General features: G+C 48.3%; 1 protein-coding gene across 4 annotated transcripts in view; it reads left to right on the top strand.

The window, feature by feature from the left end:
* Positions 1-532: 532 nt before the first annotated feature.
* Positions 533-19,759, top strand: part of ADAMTS17 (ADAM metallopeptidase with thrombospondin type 1 motif 17) — a 325,031-nt gene continuing 305,804 nt past the window's right edge. For all 4 annotated transcript variants that reach the window (XM_055326445.1, XM_055326443.1, XM_055326444.1 and 1 more), the window contains exons 1-3: positions 533-684; positions 1,180-1,550; positions 11,862-12,027. In XM_055326445.1, the coding sequence (XP_055182420.1) occupies positions 606-684; positions 1,180-1,550; positions 11,862-12,027 (616 nt within the window). In that variant the 5' untranslated portion in view covers positions 533-605. The remainder of the gene's footprint in view (positions 685-1,179; positions 1,551-11,861; positions 12,028-19,759) is intronic.

The raw sequence follows: 19,759 nt of genomic DNA, 5'->3' as shown, positions 1-19,759 counted from the left end.
AGCAGGTGCGAGGCTTTAGATAAACACCGCTGCGTTGTATGTAGCCGTCAGGTACAAACGCAGGTGTGCCGGAAAGTGCCCAGCCACAAACAGCCCAACTGGTTTTACTCTAGAGGGAGAGAGAATATGCTTTTATGAATGAAACCGGTTGTCCAGGACGATATCTGGACTGTCCTCTTGGGATGCTGGGCAGCAGGAGCAGAGAGGATTTTGATAAGGAGGACAAACTCTGGAGACCAGTCAGGTGTCCTCCCGGGTCGTCCCGGGTAGCGCAGCTCCAAGAGGCTCCCTGGCGCCACCTGGTGTCCCATCCGCGCCACTGCCCAGAAACCACGTGTAAGAAAGTGCTTACAACCTAACTACGCACCCTGGTTTAGACCCGTCCTGGCCAATGAGAGAGGGGGAGGCGGGGCAGGGGGAAGCGGGAGTCCAATCGCCTCCTGCTTTCCGAGGCGAAGGCGGGGCTTGTGATTTACCACGTTGGGTTTGTCCGCAGCGCTAATTACTTTTTCCAAAGGCTGGAGGGCTTCACTCCGGCTGGCGCCGCCGCCTCGCGCGCTCCTGCTCCGCCGCGACCGTCCGGGGGGCTGCTCCTCCCAAGTACCATGTGTGACGGCGCCCTGCTGCCTCCTCTCGTGCTGCCCTTGCTGCTGCTGCTGGTTTGGGGACTGGACCCGGGCACAGGTAGCGCCCCTTCCTCGCCCGCCCGTGCCTCTCGCGGCCACCTTCCCCCTGCCCTCCCGAGGCGTCCTGGCGCCGCCCGCCCGCCCGCCGGCCCTCCTGCGCGGCCCGGCTCGGGCTCGGGCTCGGGCTCGGGCTCCGGCTCGGGCTCCGGCTCCGGCTCCGGCTCCGGCGGCCCGCTGACAGCGCTCGCGGCCGAGGGGTGCGGGCCGCGGCCGGGCTCCAGGCGGCTCCCGGGCGGCCGTGCAGCCGCCGGGTCTCCGGACGCCGATGCCGCGCCGCAGTCCCCGGAGGAGCTGGGGCGGCCGCGCTGGAGCCCTTCCCCGGGTGGCGCGGGGCCCGGGCAGAGGCGCTGGCCGGCTCGGAGGTGCGGCGGCGGGGGGGGTGGGGGGGTGGGGGGGGTGGGGAGCGGAGGGGAGGGAGCGCCGGCCGGACCCCGTGCGCTGCGGGCGGGCGGGGGCGGGCCCCGGCGCTGACGCGTCTCCTCTCTCCCCGCAGCTGTGGGCGACGCGGCGGCCGACGTGGAGGTGGTGCTGCCGCGGCGGGTGCGTCCCGACGACGTGCACCTGCCGCCGCTGCCCGGCGCCCCCGGACCCCGAAAGCGCCGGCGCCCCCGCGCGCCCCTCGGCGCCCCGCGCGCCCGGCCCGGAGAGCGCGCCCTGCTGCTGCACCTGCCGGCCTTTGGGCGCGACCTGTACCTGCAGCTTCGCCACGACCTGCGCTTCCTGTCCCGCGGCTTCGAGGTGGAGGAGGCGGGCGCGGCCGGGCGCCGCGGACGGCCCGCCGAGCTGTGCTTCTACTCGGGCCGCGTGCTCGGCCACCCGGGTTCCCTCGTCTCGCTCAGCGCCTGCGGCGCCGGCGGCGGCCTGGTACTGCCCGCGCCCTCCGGGTCTGCCCGTCGCTTAGTCGCGGCGCGGGGGGCGGCCCCCGGGGCAGGTTGGGATGGGGGTGGCGGCGCCTGGGGGGGGGTAGTTCAACCTCCGGGGGTGCTCTGTCGCCGTCCGGAGGGAACCTCCGCTTCTCCTGCCCCGACCTTCCGGAGGGTCTCTGAGCCAAGGGGTGAGGCGGGGAAGCGTCTGGTTGTCCGGTGCCTTCCACTGGCTGTGCTGAGCCCCCCAAAGCGCACAGGTACCCAGCAGTCCGGGGCTTGCCTGGGGCGCTGTGCGGCAGCCCGCCGCGGGGAGCGAAACCCGCCAGGCCCCTAGGCCGAGAGGCGCACTTGACCCGTGTTTCTTTGCATCTGCCCCGGTGTGTACGTGTCGTGTCGTGGGGGAACACCCATAGGTGTACGTCTCATCTGTTCTGGGATGTGGGGGTAGGGTAGTGAGCATTCACCTCCCTTCTGCCCTCTGGAATCTTTCTGTACCCAGAAAAGGAAAATTTGGAGGGGTCCCCTGCCAGGCCACTAACCTTCTCTTCTTAGTTGAACCTTGAAAACCGAGAGAGGGGGTGTTCATACTCCTGTTCTCCTATAGCACAAACAGGTATTTGTCTGGCAGCCAGCCTCAGCCCGGCCTGAGGGATGCTTACACTGGTGATGAGACCCTGTTCCTGTCCCCAGAAGCTCCCTTGCTGTGGCAGTAGCGACTGCACCCTGCTACATTTGAAGCACTTGTGGCAGTGCTCGGAAGGGCAGGGGAAGTTCTGGCGCACCTCTGCCCTGCTTGTGCTCACCCTTGCTTGATCACTGTACGCTGGTGCCCAGCCAGATGCTTCTCAGCCTCTCCGCTTCTCCATGCCCCCCTAGGAGCGCACATGGCTGGCAGATGGGCTGCCCCCAACAAAGCTTGGTGTCGGCTCAGTGCATGAAACACCCGAGTAGTTTCTGTATCTTCCGACATGACTGGCCTCTGGGGAAGCAGTTTCTGATATTCTTTCATATCTTTTCTTCCCTAGCAGAAGAAACTGTTTCCCCCATCTCTGCCTTATCTTGCTCTACCATCTAGAATTCTCTAGTCCTTACCCACAGAGTCTGAGACAAGTCCTAGATACTCTGCAGCAGAGCCAGAGAGCCTGGGGGTCTAAGTCTTTATGGAAGACCTCTGCTTTCTTCACAGCTATGTAGAGGAATTCTGGGGGTAATTTCCTAGGATTGGCTTTCCCTGGTTCCCCTTGCAGGACTTTTCTGAGCTCTGATCAGAATGTAATCTACTTTTGCTAGGCTGGAAGAAATTGGCGTCTTTGGTTAGAGGAGGAAAATGGACCGTGGAGGCAGCCTGTTAGGAGCTAATGTGGAACAGGGGCAGAGAATGTGGGCTGCGGGTGAGGAGGCTTAAGTAGGAGTGAGAAAGGCTCAGATCACCGTAGGACTCGGGTCAAGGCTGTATCATGTTCTGGGAGGGACTGGAAGGCCCACATCATTTTTCCTGTTTTTGCCAAAGTGTTTAAAGTCTAGGTCACATCACTGTACTGTACACGGAAACATCTGAATCCCATTTGCTGCGGTTTGGTGAGTTTCTCTAGAGGTCAGAGTTTATACTTCTTGGTGTAAAGTTTCCAGCGAGGAGCTATCTGTGAAGGAGCCGAGGGTGGAAATCTGGATAACATTGATTCCAAATCCTCACCGAGTTGAATGCGGGGCCCTCTCACAGATGGCATCTGAGCCGTGAGCGGGTTCACTTCAGTCCTCCCGTGTTTGGAGAAGCCTGTCCTTCCCTTCGGTGCCATGTGAGGGCGCTGTGCTTTAGTTAAAGGAATCCCGCCAAGAGCTTGCGTTCAGTGTGTGCCAGCTGCTGGTGGACCTCTAAGACTTGAGATTCTAAAATTCCTGCAGGAGCAGACACTTCTGGTGTTTAGTCTGCTGCATTCATCCTGTTCATGTGAGCTGGATGCTGGACACTTCTTCCTAAGTGCACTCTGCAGAGGAAGGGCTGGAGGCAGGAAGGAAGAGACGGCGTGGTGACTTGGAGTGGACCTCTTGGTTGCAGGGTGGTTCTGAGACCTGTCAAGAGAAGGAAGGCAACAGGATCTCAGGCTAACCGAGTTTGCATGGCACTTTGCTTCACTTTGATTTGGGTTCTCAGACTCACTTGAGACAGTGCAGGTGGGTGGTAATGTTGTGTTAGTCACTGTGGACTGAGGGGGAAGCACTGGGAGATGGAATGGGGCCTGTGTGTTGTGTGTTTGTCAGGACAGGCTCAATCACAAGGTGTGGGGGAAGGAGCGACAGCAAATAGGAGATTTCTGACATCCACAGATGGGAGTCTTCCAAAGCCGCCTTGTACCTGAAGGTCAGGTAGAGCCCAGGGTCGGCAAAATTTTCTGGAACCAGATAGTAAATATTTTAGGCCTCGTGGGCCATGTGGTCTCTGTCACAGTTAACTCCACACTGTCCTTTTTGGCATAAAGGCACCATAGACAGTAAATAAACAGATGGACATGGCTATACTCAACAAAACTTTATCCCAATGTTGAGTCGCAATTATATCCTGATGCATCAAACATCTCCCAAATGGCTTAGTGGGGAGTGTTAGGTGCAGGGGAATGTAGGCCCTGTTCCCTGTTGCATGGCATCTGTGCTGCCTCCAGAGAAGGTTGGCATCTGTTTAAAGGAGATGCATAATTAGAGTAGGTACTTGTTTGTGGGGCATGAAGTGTAAATATCACGTTGCATTTTACCTCTTCTGCTTTTGACTGTGGGCAGAGGTGTGGGCCCATGGTGTTCTCCCTCTCTTATCTTGAAAAGCTGTGTAAACTGTCCTTCTTGGCTCTTTGGAGACCAAAGGTGCAAGTGTTAATTGTTTTCTGTTTACGCTTCTTCATTTTGTTTACGTTTCAAGGGGGGCCTTAGACATTACATAAGTTTTTGGAAGAGTTTGTACAACCGTATATTTCAGAGCAATGAACTTGGGACATGTGAGGCAGGTATTTCCACCCCCAGAGAATTTATGCAAGTTTGGATCAGCTGCCTCCTGTGAGTTGGACCAGCTGATGGAAGGTGAGCAAAATTGAAATCAGGTTAAACTGCCAGAGCGGGCAGCAGAGATGGAGCTTTAAGGGGCAGAATGAATGTCAGTCCCTGAAAAAGTCTGCAATGAGTGAATGAAGGAGCTGTGTTCCATCTCGATACATGAGGACAGAGAGCAGAGGAGGCCCCTGCCAGAGAGTTTTGCCTGCTGAGCAGTGGCCATTCTGCTTTCATGAACGTGAGCTCAGGAGAGTCCACCCAACTGAAAATGTCCCTCCCTTCTGGGCTGAGGCCATGGCCTGCCAGGTGTATGCAGTGAGAGAAATACTGATATCAGACAGAACACCCAGGAGCTCCAGGCTGTGGAAATTTCAGAAGCCAGGCCACCCCAGAGGGAGGACAGAGAGAAGGTCAGGGACATTCCTGGCATGCTTTCTCTAGAATCTCAGACACACTCCACGCGATCCTTGTTTGGAGTCTCTCTCATCCAGGTTGGCCCCGAGGGTGGACCTAATGGCCCAGCCCAACCTGACTCTGTCCAGTCAGCTCGATTGAAGCACAAGGGGCCAGTTTGGCAGCACATCATTTGTTGTCTACTCGGGAGCTTTGTGAGAATGCTCCTCTCTATTCCATGGGCTAGACAGATAAGGACAGAGTGGGGTTGAGGCCAGACAGTCATCGAGCAGGCAGCTTGGAAGAGTTGGAGGACTCCATTCTTGAGAGGACAGCCTGCATTTCATGACTCCTTTGATGAAGGGGGCAGGTTTGGGAGGTTGCTGTCTCTCCCTTTAGAAGCTCTCTTTTGACTGATTATAAAATTGCCTAGCTTTTTAATACAGCATCACTTGATTGCATGCAGCCGAGCAGGAATCCACTGTGGCAAAAATTGTATGGCATGGAGATCATTTGGAAGGGAGCACAGAGACCAAACTACAGTGTCCTACATCATCATACTGGTATAGGTGTGGCGAAGGCACATTGTCCTTAGTGATTCATCACTGGATGTTACTGAAGAGCTCATCATGTACAGCGTAAATGTACTTGGAAAATGCACATGTATCTTTCAAACCTCATAAAAAAAGAGTTGAGTGGATGTTAAGGAAAGTCAGGAGAATAGGGAAAAGACAGTGTGGAATTGGGAGGCGTGGAGGATTTGAAGGGAAAAATTTGGATGGGAGAAATCTAAGGTATCGCACCTCTTGCTCTAGAATCATGTTCACTTGGGCACGCAGTGACTTTCTGCCCCCACTGCTCTCATGGGCATCATGGTGTCCATGGAGCTCTCCCCAGTTACACTCTGTAACTAGGTTTCTGCATCTGAACTCTTGTGTCATTGGCAGCATTGTAAAAAAAAAAAAAAAAAAAAAAAGGAAAAAGAAGTGCAAGATGGGATGCTAAACCGAAGATGTCTTCGCCTGATTGCATTCTTGGGGCTTATTTCCTGAGCTTTCAAATGCTACAGCTGCCTGGGTTTGGATGTATGCAATGGGAGATGGTTTTGCAACCAGTTTATCAGAGGGAGACATGCAGTCACTGCTGATCCTTTGCATGCCTCTGCACACAGATGCACGGTCACCTTCTTGTTCTTTAGGAAGTGAGGCTGCATGGTTGCCTGGGGGCTGTGATCGTGAGTGAGCCACCTCCTCTCAAAGGTCCTGTCTGCAGCCACTTGGGGGGTAAAGAACGTCAGCCTTGTGTGGCTATTGACAGAATCGAGTAAGATAATGTCTGTGAAATCATTTAGGACGAGCCTGGCACATTAAGGCATTAAAAACACGTTTCTTCTGTTGCCCTACGGGGCCCAGACTTTTCCAGCTATAAATCAACCAGTCAGTCAACACTGTTGACTAAGTGAACAGATCATTATCACACACCTGCCCTGTTTGGACTGGTGGGCTCCCAGCAAGCCTCAAGGAGTAATACAACATGGACCCTGTCTCAGAAAACAATCCAAATTCACACAGGAAGGAGGGTACACTGGAGCCTGCAGGGTGACTGAGGGTGGGGTGAGGTCTTCAGGGAGAAGGAGGATTGGAGCAGAAGGGGGCAGGCCTCAGCTTCTAAGAAAGAGTGATGGCAGAGCCTCCAAGGTCAGGTTCTTCCCTATACCAGGGGCCCACAAGGTGGCTGTGTGATGGGGGTGGGGGTGGAGATGTTTTTTTTAGGAGATGAACTGAATGGACGAGCACGTGGATTAGGTGAGGCAGGACCCCGGGTACCAACCTAAGGCATTTAGAATTTCTCCTAGAGCAGTGATTCTCAGCTTTGAGCTGGCAACAGTGTTCCCTGCAGGATTCATTACCCTGATTGCCGGGCCCACCTTCTGGGGTCCTTGATCCAGTCTGTCTGGGTGGACCTGAGAGCTTGAATTGAACAGGTTCCCAGGTGCTGCTGCTGGCTTTGGACCACATTTTTGAGGATCACCAGCCTAGAGGCAATGGGGGGCATTTCTGGTTCTTGACTAAGGGGGGTCCCCGATGATAGTGTGGGGGGGCATTGGAGGAGGAAGGCATTTGGAAGCATGAGGTGACGAGCCCTCAAGCGTTGGATTGTGGAAGTGGGAAGGAAAATCTGTGCAAGAGAGATTCTGAAAGGAAGAGCTGACTATCTCTGTGACTGACTCGTGATCAGAAAGGGGGAGAAGCTGGCAGTGACTGGCCCACATTACAGGGGGCAGACTGGCTTTTGGAAGAAGATTGAGCATCGGTTTAGACAGCAGCTGGACTTTGAAAGGGGGCTCTGGATGGCACTCCAGGACAGGGGCAGTGGGACTCAATACGGGGGTTCGGAAGCTCTCTTGCCTGTGTGGGGTCAGGCGAGCTCCCCTGAAGCTCCGCCTCCCCAGAAAGTTGGAGGCAGGTACAGGAGGGCCTGCAGTCACAGGATTGTTTTCCCTTCTTGGATACTTTCTTGCTCAAGCAGGAAGCAAACTAACAACCCCTTTTGTTGCATCCTCCCAAAACACCCACACTAACCCATAGACAGGGAGAAGGCCACCCAAGACCCACGCCAGTTAACCAAGGAGCCACAGCTTCCTGAAGAAGGGGCTGGGAGGGCTCCCCAGGCCCTGAAACTCCAGTGAGGTCTTCATAGGACAGTGAGGTCGCGTAGCGTCATCCCCTCAGACAAGTGTATTCCTCAGTCCCGGAGCATACATACGACAGATTTTTTTTTTTAATTTTTTTTTTTTTTTAGATTTTATTTATTAATAGAGAGAGGCAGAGACACAGGCAGAGGGAGAAGCAGGCTCCATGCAGGGAGCCCAACGTGGTACTTGATCCCGGGTCTCCAGGATCACGCCCTGGGCTGAAGGCGGCGCTAAACCGCTGAGCCACCTGGGCTTCCCTTTCTTTTACATTATCTTGAAAGCATTTTTCTCCATTATGCTGAGAGGTTGTGCTGATGTCAGGAGGTGATAAAAGTCCATACATCCTTTGTGCATTTTCCATGCTGCCAGGAGGGCTAGTCATGCTTCGGAGGTTGGGATGGAGCTAACACGATCTGATTTATAATACTCTCCTAACGCAGTACAGAAAACCTTCAAAGCAAGCACCCAGAACAAAGAGAATTGCAAAGGAGCCACTCAGAACAGTTATATCCGGTGATACCTGATGCATTTTATTTAATGCACATTTCTGTAGTAGATACCACATCTTAGAAAATTTCAGATTTCTCTTTTAAGAGCACCATTTCATGGAGGATGATTGCATCCTTTAAAACCATGTGGCCTCAGGACTTGCAGCTCTGTCTGCCACAGGCATTCCTTTACAGCTGTATGTCTTCAGATGAAGTCTGCAGGCCTCTTTTGTCTCCTGGAACTGGCTCGTTACTGCTGTTTGTCGCTGCAATCGGTATGACATGAAGGCCTTAGAAGAAGATCCCCGTGTCTCACCTCAGCATAGATGGTGACCAGAGGATTAATGCAAATCCAAGCAGCCCTGCCCAGCTTCTGGGACCACAGGGTGGCTGGGGGCTAGAAGCCAGAGTAACAAGGTCAGAGGAAGGTTCAGTTCAAATCCAGGCTACCTCCAGACATTTCAATCAAGGCAGGAGGTGGCCAGCATCTCTGGCAGCTAGTTAAAAACTAGCACAGTGATTCTCAACCCTGGCTGCACTTTAAAGTCTCCTGGCAGGCTCTTAGTCTCACTGCCTGAGTTCTACCCCACAGGGATTCTGGTTCAGTTGGCCTGGAGTGGGGCCTGGGCATCAGGAGTTTCTCATATGGCTCTACCATATAGCCGGGGATGAAAACATCGAGTGAGGGGGATTGCAGAAAGTCCCTGCTGGTCCGGTTCATCCGATCCTATTCCATTCCAATCCATTCTGTTCTACATTTGCATTTTCTTGAGCAACTATTATGTGGAAGGTACTGGAGAAATCAGGACTAATTGTGATCCTGTCTCAAAAGGAACAAGCTATCGAGTTGTGACAAATGCCCCATAATGCAGTGGGCTGCACCCCACTCAGAGTTCCAGGGGAAGGGGATGTTTTTGGGAGGAAGAGCGGAGGAAGGGGGAAGGTCAAGGAAAGATAAGGAGGGCTGGTGAGTATTTGCCCTGGGCTAGATGGCATGTATGCCTGGCGGGGGCGGGGAGGATGCAAGTGGCACTTTTCAATAGGATATTTTTATTGTTGGCCACATGATGACAGGATGAGCATTAAGAGACACTCCAGGGAGCCTAGTGACAGACTGGGACTGGAGGTGGGGCAGAGCAAAGTCCTTCCTTGTGCTGGCTGGTGGGAGTGGGGGGCGGGGGCTGTGTCCAGCCCCCTCCCTCCTGGGTGCTAGTCCTGGCTATGTCGACTTACAGGTTGGGTCCCTGCCAGGTAGAGTACAGTCCATCAATCCATGTAATTATCTTACTGTTGTCTCTAAAGGAGTGGAAACCAGCATGTGGGTCCCTCCAAACAAGACCTGCTGAAGCAAAGGGGCTAATTATGCTTGAGGCTCTATGTACAGGCAAGCTTTCTTGCCAAGGGGCCATGCCCCTATGTTGCATTGCATGAGAACTACTGCTACCTGACCTTTTACACCATAGCCTGTGAATGCAAACGCTAGCCCAAATGGGTAACCAGCATTAAAAGTGCTAGGTTCAGGGGGGCCTGTAAGCTGCCAAAGCCGGAGCATTTTAGGAAGAGTCCAAGTTGAGCATGTCCTCCGGAGAGCATGGGGCTCCTTCCACGTGGGGGCTCATCCTGTGTGCTGTGCCACACCTGCCAACTTTATTTCAACACATGGAAGTGTTTGCCATGGTTATTGAGGTGTGTGTTCTGCTCTGAGGCTTTCTTTAGGTAGAGCCTGAGTAGATCTCTGCATATCCCCACAGCCACCTCTGCTTCTACTTCTTCTGTCTCCCCAAAGTATCTTCGTGAACAAATTCAAGTTTTAACTTCAAAGGAGAGAGAAGAAAGCCATGCTTTCCTACAGGTCATGCATTGCCACTTTAAGACAGTTTTATTTGGGCAGTAAAATCTCTTGAGTTGTTCTTGGCAGAAGTTCTAATAAAATGGAAACCTTGAAATCTGCTTAGAGCTGTAAGTACGGTCTCACTCTGTGTTTTGGGCACTCAAGGTTGTAGGCGATCTTATTAGTTGATCTGAGTTGCTTTCAAAGAGGCTTGGTATCCAGGCATTCTTTCAGAATGTAGAGGAGATCTGCCATTTGGCTTGAGTGAGCTCTATGCTTGAGACCAGAGGAGCTGATGTGATGGAGAGCAGTGCTTCTTAAAGTGTGGACCCTGGACCGGCAGTGTTAGTGTCACTGGGTACGAGTTAGAAATGCACGTCTCGAGGTCTACCTGGGACCTCTGGGTGATCTTCACATGCATTGGAGTTTGAGAGCCACCGCTTCAGTGTGACACGGCTTTTAGAAAATGGACTAAGGGGGAGAGAGAAGAGATGATGCTCATTTCAGCCGAACACTGATCTATCTGCTTGATCTACTGAATCTGTTTAGCAAAGGTGGTCCTGGGCATCCACCTGGAGGAGGCACCGTGGACTGCACAGCCCAGTTGGGTCCCTTGTGGGAGGTTTACCTTGCTTTGTTGACACCTTAGGGGGGAAGCTAGCAGCAGGTATCCTGGGGAAGGAGCACAAATTGGTTTCATGCTGTCAGCATGGGTTCCAAGGGATAGGAAGAGTTCTCTGCACCGTATCTATTTGTTTTAGGATTAATATTCACTGTATTAAAGCAGCAAATTAAAAATCCTAGTTCTTAAATTTTTTGCTTCAATTTACAACTCATATCCTATTTTTAATCTAGCAAGTTTTTTGAACTCTTTATCGAAGTACAATTAATGGTGTCATATTAGTTTCAGGTCGACAGTATGAGTCAGTTCTATACATTTGCCTGTGCTCATCGACATAAGTGTCCTCTGAATCCCTTTTATCTCATAAGTCTTTTTACAATCCTTTTCAAGGAAGCTTTGGATAAAATTTGGCACCACTTGTAAATTTGGTGATTAACAACTTTTAAACTTCTAAAACTGCATTGAGAAATTTAACATATTCTGTTTCCTTTTCAAGTTCTCTGGTTGGCTGAGAAGCCCTTTGCAAGTATTTCAGTGGTTCCTACAAACCTAAAAAGTAGTCCTATAAACATGGGAAGTCTTAAATTCTCTTACACATTCTAACACTGCTTATTAACCTAATAAGACTTTAAAATCACAAATCTAAGTCTGTGATGTACTTTAAATTAAAATCACAAATCCAATCCACTGGATACTCTGTCAATTTCTCTTAAACACCACAAGTTCTAAAAGAATGTACAAATCCCCTGTCACAAAGCTATTAATACTACAGGACTGACTCCATCCTTTTTAATTCTTATTATCCCCAGGGATAAGATGCATTCTTTTTTCCCCCCCATTAAGGATATAATTGTCATTCATCCCCAACACTTTTGACATTGCCTCAAGTGGAATTTTGGAGGATTATTTTAAAAATTTTTTAAAGTTTCATTTTATTAATAATAAAATAATACAATTCTTTTGAACATGAACCTGGAAGGTGGGTACTCTTGTAGATATCTCTGCACTCCCGACCCCGTGCCCCCTTCCCCAAAATAGCCCCTATGTGGGATGTTTCAAATCACACAAAAGCTCCTTTTTGGGCTTGGTAAATTGGAGCAGCCTGCAAAACAAAAGCCCCGACTTGAGGACCAGGCCAAAGCCAGGTGGCCTTGCTGCCATCAGATTGTTGGGGTCATGGGTGTGTGTGTTTGTGTGTGTGTGAATGAGGATGATTCATGTCCCATTTTCCTCTTTCTGGGCAGGTTGGCCTCATCCAGCTTGGGCAGGAACAGGTGCTAATCCAGCCTCTCAACAATTCCCAGGGCCTGCTCAGCAGAGGAGAGCACCTGGTCAGACGCAAATGGTCCTTGACACCCAGCCCCTCCACCGAGGCCCACATACCTGGACAGCTTTGCCAGGTGCTAACAGGTGAGTCTGGGAAACAGCATGATTGACAGTACACGCCGTTCGACACTGCTGCATGTCCCCAAATGCCCTGAAGTCGTGGGCAAGAACTTACCTTTCCCTAGATTTTGAAACTTTAATTGCCCCTAAGACCACTGCCTTTTCCTCTCTGTGTAGATTAGTGTCAGCATTTCATGTGTAGCAGCCCTTTGAAAAGGGAAGGCACCCAGGACCTCATTCATGCTGTGCCTCGATTGCATAGATTAGGAGCAAGTGGAGGGCCTCCAAACCTGGATGGCTTGTTTGTTATCAAACCCTACATTGGTGGCAGAGCTAGAACGAGAATTCCCTCCCTCCCTGGCCAGAGTTTGCTCTTCAACACAGGGGTCCGCAGGCCTGGCTGCACTAATCAGAGCCACCTGGGGGCCTCTGAAGCCATGATTCTCAGCAGCATCAGCACTGCAGCCTGGGAACCTGTCAAATGCACGTTCTCAGCCCTCTACAGACTTCCTGAATCTGAAGCTGTGCGGGTGGGGCCAGGAATCCTTAGTCTCACAGGTGATCCTGATGTATTCTAAGGCATGGGGACCACTGCTTTAAACAATGCCTTGCACTGACCTGTCCCTCCAGTCTCCTGATCCAGTTGGTCTGGGGTGTGACTGGGGTGTCCATGCTTTTAAAGGTGATTCTAATAAGTAGCTTGGGGTAAGAACCCAGGGTTCTTACATTTTGTACATTTGAGCAACCTGTGGATTACCGATCAGTCAGGTATTTTAAGAGTTTTTCACGGTCACTGAAATTGACACTGCAGTGACACCGCCAGTCATCCTGTGTAGTGTCCCCTGATGAAGACAGATAAACTGTTATTCACAAGTGGCATTTCCTCCCTGGACAGCATGGAACTCCATGGCTGACCAAGACTTCTTTTTGGATAAAAAAATAGAGATATAATGTCTCTGTTCGGTACTCTAGTAACATTGGAAATATATCAGTGATGTGACTCTCCTTTAGAACAGCTTTAGGGTATATGAACAAGCCTTGCAGCTCAGCTTACTTGTTTCATGGAGACCTGGTCGTATCCAGGTAGCGGCCTTCCTCAGCTGGTCTACATTTGGCACAGAGGTATTGGAGGTGATTTTACTGAGCTACGGCCATATCCGAAACCACAGGAGAGCTCTGAGTGGTAAATAGAGACTGCCACCATACATGAGGATTTTGCTCTGCTCTTTCCTGTACCCTTACAAAAGTAGGGGAATGTGGATCTCAGCATAAAACTTAAAAAAAAAAAAAAAAAAAAAAAAAACCTCTTTAAAAGGAGGCAGGGTGTTTGGGTAAGTTGGTTGGTTGTGTGTTTGGGCTTGATGTTGGTGTGTTATTTTAAACATCAGCCAGTGGGCAGCCCCGGTGGCTCAGTGGTTTAGCACCGCCTTTGGCTTGGGGTGTGATCCTGGGGGCCTGGGATTGGGTCCTGCATCGGGCTCCCTGCATGCAAGGAGCCTGCTTCTCCCTCTGCCTGTGTCTCTGTCTCTCTCTCTCTCCGTCGTGAATAAATAAACAAAATCTTTAGAAAAAAAATCAACCACCTGTCAGTTTTGGTGGGGCAGTTTTTTTTTTTTTTTTAAGCCTGCTTTCAAAGTAACTGTTGCTCACTCTACACCTGTGTGCATTTTCTGCTAATCTGAATATATTGTTTCAGAGACGGGGATTACCCTGAGGCAGTGGGTCTCAGGGCTGGCTGCCCATTGGCATCACCTGGGGAGCTTTAACAATTCACGCCTAGGTCCTCCCCCGAGGAGAGCTGCTTTAATTGGTCTCGGGCAGGGCCTGGGCATCTGGTGATTTAAAATCTCCCCAGGTGGTTCTAATGTTCAGCAGGCGCTGAGAATTGCCATGCTAAGGACTATGAAACATGAGTAATAGCACCGGTGAGCCATCGGAAGTGGGTTTTTCAGGTGAGAACCACCAGGCAGGGCCCCACCATGAAGTCCAAGGGAAATACATTTTATTCTCACTTTTCCCTCTATTCAAGCTAGCGCTCATCTATGGCTAGTTTAGGATCAGAAACCCAGGGTGCTTGTGGATGATATCATGGAATATTTGTCTCATTACCTACTGCCATCCTCTTTAGGGGCATGCATGATACCCGGGATTGCTGACAAAATGATAAATTATGCTCGGGTTTGCATTTTTTTTTTTTTTGTTCCTGGGGCTGGTTTCAAGGCACCCGTTGATAGAGTGTTTAGCTTATAATGAAGGAAATGAACAAAACCAGAGTGGGGAGGATGTGATAGAAACAAAGTTAAAATAAGAGCAGCCATGCAAGAAATTTCTGAATTTGCTTAAAAAAATCATCTCCCCTTTGTTGCCCCCACATTTCATGTGCTCAGAGCCACATGAATATTTAAGTTGGGACCAGTTCGGACTCTGTCCTGGGTAGGAACACAGACACAGGAGAAAAGTATATATTTCCCTTCTGGTCCTTCTTGTTTTGTGTGAAATACTCCCTAAGTTTTGTTGCCGTATTGAGAAAGACCGTGGGCCTTCTACTAGGCTTAGGTAATAAAGCAATTAACCCTTATCTAATGTGGATTAATTTCCCGTGAATTTAGAAATTTAATTGAGAAATTGAGAAAATCAATTTACTGAGAAACCAGGAAGATACAATTTTGGCTTCCTCGAAATAGGGATCAGATGAATCATCTAAGATTTCCTATGGGAACATATTCTTTATGGCTGAACGTGGCTGTCCCAGGTGTCATTGTTTTGCCTGGGATCTTGTGCTACCCCAACCTTGGACCTGGCCTGGGAGTAACCAGCTGGCTCTTGCAGGTGAGGAGTCGGATAATTCTTCTTCCTCCAGGAACCACTCAATTTACCTGAGCGCTGAACTGTGATAAGCCATCCTGTTCTCTAGGCAGACAGAGGGGCTAGCCTGTACAGTGAAGACCCCCAGGAAGGACCTACTGCCTTTTTGTAGGTACCACCGAGATTGCATTTCTAGCAGTCTTTGGGGCTCCTAGAGAGAAGACAGGCTGATCCTATTACCTGTATTGCTCCTTATTTTTAGAACTTTATAAAATGATTCATGAAGTATCACTCCAGATTGGAACTTGGCATGAAAAATATATGGAGTCTGTGAACCTGCCTGCCTGCCTGCCTTTCTTTCTTTCTTTCTCTCTCTCTCTCTTTCTCTCTTTCTCTCTCTCTCTCTCTTTTTTTTTTTTTTTGTCACACCTTGAGTTTTGGGAGGTTTTGGGAGCTATTCTCAACAGCAAAAATGGTATTTTGGATATTTGGAAATGGTTCTCAATTTTGACATTAATACTTCATGTCTGTCTTCTGTGTTTATTTTAATGTCTCCATACAGATTCAGTTTAGAATCTCCCCCATTTTCCTGGGCTTTAGTAACAATTTCAGTCTTTGTCTCCTCCACCATGGTAGGTGGTCAACCAACATGTGGTTGGTTGAGGTAGATGGCAGAAGATTAAAACTAATTTCCTACCAGGCACTGTCAAGATAGGAATCCTACGGTGTTTTGGTGGGCTCATTTTAACTCAAATACACCAACAATGGTACCTGCTAAGATGTTGATGTGTACTTTGTAGTTTAGGTTCTGTTATAGTTGTTTTAGAAAATCACTGCAGTTATTTTGTAGTATTGTTTGGTCCATTTATAGCATTATAAAGTTCAGCGAGTATTTGGAGGATACCATAACTCTTCAGAAATTGTCTGTTGCCAATTTATGCAATAATTTGCACATTCGGCCATAAAATATATATATACAATCGTGCATATGATCTGTAATAAATTATTGGTTGGGACTTGGGTTTGTGTCCATTAAGATTCATTTGGTTGGAAATGACAGAAATCAAACTGGCTTAACCACTTACAACATCTCTGCTCTTGGTGCATGGAACTGAGAAGCAGAGCAGGAGATGGGACCTCAGGGAGGCATGGTCAGTCTGGGCTTCTGGGCAGTTGTTTGCCTCTCTGACAGCCTGTCCTCGGCTGGCTTCTTATGTAGTGACAAAGAGGCAGAAGGGCTCAGGAGATAATCTCTGTTGTTTAATCAGGAGTTGAAGTGGGTTGATCTGGATTGCAACTTTAACTACTTGCAGTTTGCCACTAGTTTCACATGTCTTGGGGCAGCACCAGAAGAGCTTAGATCCCAGTCCCAGCACCAGAAGAGCTTAGATCCCAGTCCCAGCACCAGAAGAGCTTAGATCCCAGTCCCCACCTCACTGTGGAGGTATCATTCCATTTTCTGTCTTTGTACTGACTTCCTACAGGCCACCATACGTGGTAAAATTCTGGTGGAGTAGATACAGGGCACCCCTACTCCAGACCTCATCCATCATTTTGGCTGACATGGTCCATAAGAATTTGTCTGATTCCTTTTTTTTTTTTATTAAAGATTTTATTTATTTATTTTTGAAAGACAGAGACACAGGCAGAGGGAGGAGCAGGCTCCATGCAGGGAGCCTGACGTGGGACTTGATCCCAGGACTCCAGGATCACGACCTGGGCTGAAAGCAGCGTTAAACTGCTGAGCCCCCCGGGCTGCCCTGGCTGGTTCCTTCTAACCTCCTCAAGATCCTCTGTCTAATGCTGCTTTAGCTCCTCATCCCACCTGTGTGTCAGGGATGAATGTGGCTCTTGGTCTTTGTTCACTTAGGAAGGGCTCAATCCCTCTGAAATTTGGTTCCACTCTAAACTTCAGTGAGGCCTCAGCTCTCCAGTGGATTAAAAAAAAATGATTTTATGGTTTATACAGTGTTTTTTGTTGTTGCTATTTCAGTGGTAATGGTGTTCTGCATCTTACCTAGAAAAAGAACTCAAAATATATGGAATTAAAATGCTACTTTGAGTTTCTACATCTTAATATTTTAATGTAAGACTTTACTTACAGATAAAAAAAAATTAACTCCAAAGGGAGACACTGATATTTTAAGAATTATTATTACAGGGGAAAAGAAAGAAGAACAGTGACTGACTCTGTCTTTCTTGGGTGTGACCCCAAATGAGTCCCTTGAAATCTCTGTGCCTCTGTTGTAATTTGTTAGGGCGGCCAGAACAAAGTACCACAGGCTGGGTGGCTTAAACAATAAGCATTTATATCCTTACAGTTCTGGAGGCCAGAAGCCCAAGATCAAGATGTTGGTAGGATTGGTTTCTCCAAAGGCCTCTTTTTTTGGTTTGTAGATGGCCACCTTCTCCAGGTCCTCACATGGTCTTTGTGTGTGTCTGTGTCCTAATCTCTCATTCCTTTAAGGACACTAGTTACATTGGATTAGAGCCTTTTGATGATGGCCTTTTCAGTTAATTACCTCTGTGCAGACCCTCTCTTCAAACACATACTTTAAGATGCTGAGGGTTAGAGGACATAATCCAGCCCATAACAGCCTGTGTTTTCTCATCTGTAACACTGAGACGAGGATGCTGGTCTTGTCCACTTCTCATGGTCATTGCTAAGGAACATGCAGATGAGGGGTAATGTGATCTTTCCAGCCACATTGTTGGGGGTGGGGAGCATGTTCATGAGAACATTCACGGATGTCTAAAAGGTAAAAAAAAAAAAAAAAAAAAAAAAAAAAAAGCAAATTTAGAAGGAATTAGAAACAAGCTGGATAAAGAAACCCTTTCTGTAAAAAGAGATATCATAGTTGGCTGGCAATCTGTTCACATATTTTTCTTGATAAACAGATACTTGAAGGGGCTGCATAGTCTCAGACAAGATAGAAAGGACTGAGCCACTGTCAATATCATCAATACCTTTAATATCATCTGCAGCTAAGTAGTGTCATCTACCTCTTAGTGGCTTTCTGAGTGTTACAAGAGATAATGCACACATGTCACTTAGCCACTATCAAATTTTAGCTATTGTGGCAGCTGCCGTGCTTATAATTATTACTTGTACCTCCCCATTCTTCATCCTCGGGACGACTTCAATGCCTTCATTCTGTATTAAGTTGGAGAGAAAGAAAAACCCTACAGGGCACTGAGCTAGGAGATGAAAGCTCTCATTATTCTTAAATCTGCCATTCTTGCTTCTTGAACAAATCCTCAACAAAATCAAGGAATCTTAGTGTTTCTAGACCAGCAGTTGCCCTTAGAGGTCATATGCTTACATTTTTCCTCTTGTTTTTCATTTATTTGGCCATTCAGTATTTGTTGACCACCCCCCCCCCCCGCCCCGAACCCTGGGCATGCTGGAATGAGCTTGACACAACACAGTCCCTGTGCATGGGGAGCTTATGGTTTGGTGGGGGAGCCAGACAATATAGAAGTAAACAAATGTAGCAGGTTTAAATTATTTTTAGCTCTGAAATATTTCAACTGGGAAAACAAAAACAAAGGCAAAAACAAAAACCACACACATACACACACAAGAAAAACCAGAATTCCATAAACCCAGCATTCAGACTTAACCAATGTTAAGGTCGACTATGTCTGCTTCAGAACTTTTTCCTTTTTTGAGAGCAGTTAACATTTATGGATATGACTGAGTGTCCCCTCTCACTCTGTCCCATAACATCCCTCTAACTTACTCCCCAGAAGAAACCACCATCCTGAGGAATACACTCGAGACCCCCAGTGGATGCCTGAAACCACGGATAGTACTGAAGGCTGTATCTACTATGTTTTTTCCTATACACACATATGTATGATAAAATTTAATTTATACAGGAGGCATAGAAAGGGATTAACAGCAACAATGTAATTCAGTTATGGGAATGCATTTCCAGTATGTCCTCAGTTACCTCCTCACCACTTTGTTGCCTTGAATTCTGTCCTTTGGATCTTCCGGTCTGAGGATCACAGGCCTTCTATGGGAGTTATAAGGCACTCGGTAAAGCAGAGTTAGGCCTGCCTTCAGCCCCCTGTGCTGTTCTTTTCTTCCTAGCTTTGACACACCACCACCTTCTTCCCTCCCTGAGTCTTCTGCATTGGCTCACTTTCTAGTCCTTCGGATCATTGGGTTTTTTGTATTTTGTTCGAATTTGTGGTTATTCTCTACAGGAGGGTTAGGTCTAGTAGAAGCTTGTTGGCTCTATTGCATTTTACATAATACTGATGCTTTGGTAATGGTTGAGATTTGCATTGTGGTTTAGAGTTTAGGCATCTTTTTTTATTTTAATAAGTGTTTTATGTGTAAATTAGAACAATATGTTTAATTGTTGTGAACAGTGTTCTGTATATATGTTCATTAGCTCAAACTTGGGATGTCAAAATCATTCCTGTCATAATTTTTGGCTTGCTGGATTTATTTGTTTTAACTACAGGTATGTTAAAAATCTCATAACTTTTGTGGCTTGGCCAATTTCACCTTTCAATTCTGTTAATTTTCACTTGATGTTATGAGGCAGTATTGTTTGCTGTATTCAGGTATAGGAGCCTCATTCCTGGTGAAGTTATTACCTTTACTGTTGTGTAATGGACCATTTTTTATCCTAGTAAAACTTTTGGTGTCCTAGGTCTAATATTAGGTGTACCTAATATTAATATTACCAGAGTTTTTATTTCGATCAATGTTTGCCTGGTGTTTACTTTTCCTTCGTTTTATTTTCAGCCTTTCTCTATCATGATGTTTTATGTTTCATGATGTTTTTATGTTTATGTTTTATGTATCCATTTTTTTAAAAAACATCCAAGTTGAGAATATCTATCTTTTCATTGATGATGTTCTTTTTTTTTTTAAGATTTTATCAAATTATTTGAGAGAGTGTGTGCGAGTGTATGAGCAGGGGGGAGGGGC

The sequence above is a fragment of the Nyctereutes procyonoides genome, unplaced genomic scaffold, assembly GCF_905146905.1.
Source record: "Nyctereutes procyonoides isolate TBG_1078 unplaced genomic scaffold, NYPRO_anot_genome, whole genome shotgun sequence".
Lineage (NCBI taxonomy): Eukaryota > Metazoa > Chordata > Mammalia > Carnivora > Canidae > Nyctereutes > Nyctereutes procyonoides.
Note: the sequence above shows the minus strand (reverse complement) of the source record. Positions and strands in the feature narration are given on the sequence as shown.